The sequence below is a fragment of the Petaurus breviceps genome, unplaced genomic scaffold (assembly GCF_028583685.1).
Source record: "Petaurus breviceps papuanus isolate PSGF00001 unplaced genomic scaffold, PetGlider_PUasm1.0 689, whole genome shotgun sequence".
NCBI classification, from domain to species: Eukaryota; Metazoa; Chordata; class Mammalia; order Diprotodontia; family Petauridae; genus Petaurus; species Petaurus breviceps.
In genome coordinates this window covers 9,811,912-9,817,911 of record NW_027186458.1, presented here as the reverse complement: position 1 = coordinate 9,817,911, position 6,000 = coordinate 9,811,912, and the positions used below count along the sequence as shown (strand labels likewise).

Genomic DNA, 6,000 nt, shown 5'->3' with positions numbered 1-6,000 from the left:
CCTGAGGTCGGGGCTCCCCCGCAGCCGCTCCCCCGCACACTCAGGGCCCCTGAGGTCGGGGCTCCCCCGAAGCCGCAGCCGCCTGAGCAGTCGGGGCTCCCCCGCACACTCAGGGCCCCTGAGGTCGGGGCTCCCCCGACACTCACTCGTAGACGTCCAGGGTGGATTTCCGGGCCCGAGTGATCAAACAGCCCTCCTCTGACCGGTTGCCTCCCAGGATGAAGTAGGCCGGGGCCAGGAGCTTGGTTTTGGTCAGCAGGTTCTTGGCGTCCTCGTAACTGTGCACAGAGACAGGAGAGACGGTCACTGATCCCCTCATGCTGCCCTCGAGGGGCTTCCCATCAGCACGTCCCCAGCAGCATCTGTCCTTCAGACTGGGTAAAGCCAATGCAGAATGCACAAGACGCAAGGTGGAGGAGCCGAACCCCAGGGCCACCCTCGCCCTCCTCAGGGAGGCCACTCGACCAAGGGGAGGAAGCCTATTGGGTGGAGTCTGGGGGGCAGACCGCCCCCACTGTAGCAGTTAGAGCAGACGTTGGGGCCTGAGGGTTAAGGCCCTTGTGGATTAATGTAAAAAGGAGACGGGCTCCTCACACCCCAAACTCCACCGTTGGGCCTGTGATAAACCCTACCAGGACTGCTGAGGATTCTGCAAGGGGGGCCCCCACACAGGTAGTCAGCCTCACTTGGTCAGTGACCACAGCCCTGGGAAGCAGGCCCTCCACTGTGCCATAGTGTACTCCTTTCACAGAAGAGAAACTGAGGCACTAAGGGCCCCAGGGACCAGTCCAGTGTCATGGAGCACAAGGCACATGGGATGGGAGAAGCCAGGCAGGGAATCTTGGCTCTGGCCCCCTGGGGAGGATCCCTCCCTCCCCCTTTCCCCTCTGAACCCCCAAGCCTCTGCAAAGCAGAGCCCGGAGCAGCTGCTGCCCTCCCCCCCTCCCAGGTCCTGAGGGAGGGCCGGGGGAGACTTCTGGGGCTGAGCCCCTTCAGAGCTCGGATATTCTCCTCCTCTCCACTGTCCCTAGGCCTGCTGTCATGGGGCAGGCCCGGGGCCCTCTGGGGCCTCGCAGCGTTCACCCTGGGGCGGCTACCTTGTGGCGTTCTCCAGGACAGTTCTCATAAGGAAGCCTATCCACATGTCATCTCTCCTGCCCAACATCCATTCTAAGACGCCTGGAAGAGAGAGGGGACAGACATACACGGATAGCCTCGGGGCTCTTCTGAAAAGCCCACTGCACCCCTGCCCAGGAGCTGCCACTCACCCAGGTAGCCCCCGTCAGAGTTGAAGCGTTCATTCAAGGTCAGGCTGAAGACCCCCTTGGAGGAACATAGACAGAGCAGTGCTCAGGGCTGGGGTTCTTCCATCAGACCAGCCAGCCCTGGTGCTGGGCACGGGGGCAGAACCAGGGCCTGAGCCAGCCCCTCTATGCCCAAGCCCAGGCTCCCACACCAGCTGACCACCCTCAGGCTGACCCCTTCACTCCTGTCCCACCTCCTCCCCCTCAAAGCTGCCACAAGGCTGACTGTGGCACTACCCCCAGGCCGAGAAACAGAGGCTTCTCACTGGCTTCATGCCCGTCAGTGTGCCCACATAGCCTGCAAACGAGGTCGCTTTGAAGACTGTTCGATTGTTCTTCTGGAAATTCAGATTCACAGATATCGGCTTCAGATTTTCGGTCACGGTCCAGGAATTATTGTTCATGTTCCATCTGCAAAGGCAGCCCGGAGGCGAGAAGTCACGTCTACCTGGGCTTGGCGTGCCACGGGAAGGTCCTAGCTGGCGGTGTGGCCACAGGCTTGAGGTGTCCTCTGGAGGCAGGCCCCAGGAAGGCTGTCTCCACCCCAGGAAAATCTAAAGGCTTGGACTGACCTGAACCCCACGTGAGGCGGGCTTGTTCTCGTGGCCTCCCTCTTCCTCCCCACTTGATCACTCACATCTATCCACATCCTGGTTTCCTTGCCTCCCCTGGAGGCCTGTATCTGGGACCCCTCTCCCTGGAGCCTCAGGCTAAGTGAACTTGACAGCTTATTTCCCATGAACTTCAGGTCAGGCTGGGTCTGCCTCTCACCCTCCCATCAGAGACCTGGTCACACCACTTGACCTAAATGACCATAAACATAGCCTTGGTGCCTGGTCAGAGGCCAGGCCAGCCTGGGCACTGCCTTCCTTACTTACCCAAGAAAGACACCAAAATCCATGTTTCTAGCATGGAGCAAATGACCTCAGGAGAGAGAAGGAAGAGTGAGGATTAGAACCCATGACAGTCCCTGTCATTCCCTTTCCACCAGTTCACAGCAAAGGGAAGTCCTCTGTTGACCACAAAGACAAGGGTGTCAGGCTGGCTACTGTGGGCAGGCACCCAGTCAAGGTCATGGCTCCTGGCTTCTCCATCAGGCTTCAGACAGGGCCAAGGACCTAGGAAGTTCTGAAGGAGGAGGGGGAAGAGACGGCACCAGCATCTATCATGGCACTCTCCATGCCCGAGCTGGCAGCCAGCTCCTTTCCTGAGGGAGGCAGAGGTGGTATGCTATAGTCAAATGGTCAATGACCCCAGAGCCTTGGGAAATTCTGGGGGCTGTCTTTGCTGTTGGGAGCATGAGGTCCAGGTGAGGGGAAAGAAGGGAGAATGCCACACTGGAATGGCAGAGGTGCCAATGATCTCAGTGGGTCTGGACAGGTTGCTCTGGGGTGGTCAGGGGCGTTGTGTCAAGGCTGGAAAGATGCTAACGGCCTCCCTGCCAGGCTACGGTAAACGACTGGAAGTGTGGTGAGGTCTGAGCCATGGCCGCAGAGGCCTGCCATCTAAGGAGAGTCTGTGTGGCAGGTGAGGTCACAATGGGGAGCCCGTGGCTAAGGCCAGGCCTGCCGCCCTCCTCACTCAGCACCCAATACACATCTCTTACCTTGCTTATCCTCTGCTATGATGGCTGTACAGATAGTGAAGAGTTCGTAGAAAATGTTGAATGAAAGAATCTCGCCTGAGGGGAAGAAAGCATGTGCCCGATTAGTAAACAGACCAGAGATCCGGGGTGCGCAGCCCCTGTGACCTGGGGATCCCTCTACCACACCTCTGCCCCAGGGAGCAAAGGCTCCAGCCAGAGGGGCCCAGATACCCCCAGCAGCGCTTTGGTGCTAGAGGAGGGTGGAGGCCCTCAGTGGAGGACAGGAAGAAGAAAGCATAGCTGCTACTCTGCCCTCCTACGAGATCCAGGCGCTCCTCTGTGACGATTTCTTGCAATTGGACGTCTAGACTCCTTTTGGGTCATGGCACCCACGGGTCCAGTGATTCTTCTTTTTCTTCTCAATCTGTTTTCTAGGTCATTTGGCTTTGCTACGAGATGTCTTCTATTTCCTTCTGTTTTTTCAGCCTCTTGACTTTGTTTTAATGTTTCTTGTTGCCTCGTGGAGTCATTGGCTTTCATCTGGTCCACTCTAATTTTCTGGAAGTTTTATTCCTTGGGCAGGCTCTGTTCCTCCTACGTTAAGTTGTTGATTCCCTTCCCAATTTTTTCTTCCACAGTTTTCATTTCTTTTCCAAACACTCATTCTACTTATAAAAATATTTTTAGGGGCAGCTAGGTGGTGCAGTGAATAGAGCACAGGCCCTGCAGTCAGGAGGACCTGAATTCAAATCTGGTCTCAGACATTTGACACACTTACTAGCTGTGTGACCTTGAGCAAGTCACTTAAGCCCAATTGCCTTGCCTTCCACCCTCCAAAAAAACAAAACAAACAAACCCCACATTTTAAACTCTTGCTTTATCTTTTCCAAGAATTCTCGTTGAGAATCTCTGCTGTGTTTTTCTCTGAGGCTTTGCTTGTAGCTGTTTTGGAGTCATTCTCTTCTGAGTCTGTGTCTTGAGGGTCCCTCCCTCACCAAACTCTCAGCACGGTGGGGTTTGCCCATTCTCCCAGGGACTTGATGTAGGGCTGGGCTTTGTGGCACGTGCAGAGGGAAGGGCTGGCCTGGTCCTGTTGCTTCTTCCTTGGGGTGCTGAGCATGTTATTGCGAGTTCTCAGGGACAGTCTGGGGGCCTTCAAGCTTCTGGTGCTCCCAGAAGAGCCTGGCCCAGGGCAGCAGAGTCTGATTGCTGCCCTCTGGTGTGAGCTCTGCTCTGAGCTCTGTAAGTTCCTGACTTGGGTTTGGGTCTGAGGAAGGGCAGATGCTGCTTTCCAGCCAGCCAGGAAACCCTGCTAGTTCAGGGTGGCAGAACTGTGGGCTCCCCTTTGGCCCCCACCCTGGTTATTCCTCTGAGGGTTTGGCTAGGTGTTGGAAGTGAGACCCGGTTCTGTGCCTGGGGTCTGAGCCACACCGCTGCTGGCCCTGAGCGGTGAGCTTCTCTGCCCGGGGCCTCCCTCCCTGCACAGACAGGTGCCCTTTTCTGTCCTCCCTGCATCTGGAGCTGGGCAGTGGGTGCTGAAGCTGCCAGGTCACACCTATCCCTGTTGCAGTGCCCTGGTGTGCAGTGCCTGAGACCTCCTTTTGCCCTGGTGTCCAGCATTTCCTGGTGCACAACATGTTCCTGGACCAACCCCTGTCTCCAGTGTCTGAAGACCTGTCTGTCTCCCTGCACTGAGCTCAACCTGGATTTCAGCCGCACTTTTGGATGGTCTCTCGCTGTCACTGGATGGAGACATAGGGAAAGAAAGAGCACAACCAGGTAGGGATTTGGAACTGGTGGAAGGAAGCCAAAGACCTGTCACTAATGGTTCAGTGTCACTCTGAGAGGCGTGCAGGGAAGGGCCCCAGGGAGCTGAGCTATTGCACCATTTGGATCAGTGCCTTGGATACAGCCACAGAGCAGGGAGAAGACAGACACAGGATCCACAAAGGTCTCGAGTAGGATGTCACGAGATGATACCAGACAGGGACCCAGCAGCACCACCTCAGAGGGAGAGTCCAGGGCTGAGGAGGTGGGGTCTCCCCACCCTTAGTCCTGCTCACAGCTCAGCTCAAGCTCTGTCCTCGGCCCCAGAGAGCCCCCAGAGAGGGGAAAAGGGCCCCTAGGCCATGCCACCTGAGAGGACTGAGTGTAGGGGATGCAGGGGGGCTTGTGAGAGAGGGACCACATGTACACTGCTGGACCCCCAAGGATATTGGGGGGAGAACAAGGAGGCAAAAAGAGGCTGGAAGCCAGGAAAGCTGCCTACCACTGAGAGTTATCCCGCAGTAAGGTCGTGAGCTCCCTGTCCCAGGAGGTATGAGGACAAGTCTACCCGCCATTTGTTGGGCACGCTGTAGAGAAGGGGGTTTTTGGCTAGGGAGTAGATGGCCTCAGTTTTCCAACAATTCTTCCTGTATCCTCTTTTATTTAATTTATAAAGCACCATGTAAACATTCCTCTAACACACAGTGGCTTCTAAAATGCTCAAAACCAGAAGAGACCTCCCCTTCTCCCTCTCCCTCCTCTGCCCCCCAGCCCCAGAGGTTACCTAGGGGAATTTTGGACACATCTGCAATCCCCTTCAATTCTTCCTCAAAGGGCCAGGGAAGGTCGCCAATCATGCTGGGCTGAAATTCAGAAAGCAGAGGCATCATCAGGTCATGTTCAGCCCTGTTTCCCCCACCTAAAATACTCTAATGATCCTTGTTCCAAAGTGAAATGCTGGAAAAAGTAGAGCTTTTCCCATCAGGCGCAGAAGTCACGCACTGCCCTTGTGCAGGGGAAACTGACTATTCAGCTGCTTTTCAGCCCCAGCTAAGTTTTCTGTTGAAATGTTGGTTTTGAATTGGAAATGGAGGGGGTGCCCATCCACTGGGGAATGGCTGAACAAGCTGTGGTATGTGGCTGTTATGGAATATTACAGTGCCGTGAGAAACGATGAGCAGGCAGATTTCAGAAAAACTTGGGAAGGCTTGTATGAACTGATGCCAAGTGAAGTGAGCAGAACCAGAGAAGGCTGTACACAGTACCAGCCATACTGGACTTAATGACCCAAGACAATTGTGAAGGATTCATGATGGAAAACGCGTCCACAACCAGAGAAGGAAC

The 6,000-nt window shown here is 55.6% G+C and overlaps 1 protein-coding gene across 1 annotated transcript in view; it reads right to left on the bottom strand.

The window, feature by feature from the left end:
- ASAH1 (N-acylsphingosine amidohydrolase 1) overlaps positions 1-6,000 on the bottom strand; it is a 34,775-nt gene that overhangs the window by 4,784 nt on the left and 23,991 nt on the right. The window contains exons 5-11 of the mRNA XM_069104963.1: positions 5,441-5,519; positions 2,911-2,985; positions 2,183-2,228; positions 1,571-1,715; positions 1,269-1,323; positions 1,098-1,179; positions 147-278 (exon numbers count right to left, since the gene is read on the bottom strand). Of these exons, the coding sequence (XP_068961064.1) occupies positions 147-278; positions 1,098-1,179; positions 1,269-1,323; positions 1,571-1,715; positions 2,183-2,228; positions 2,911-2,985; positions 5,441-5,519 (614 nt within the window). The remainder of the gene's footprint in view (positions 1-146; positions 279-1,097; positions 1,180-1,268; positions 1,324-1,570; positions 1,716-2,182; positions 2,229-2,910; positions 2,986-5,440; positions 5,520-6,000) is intronic.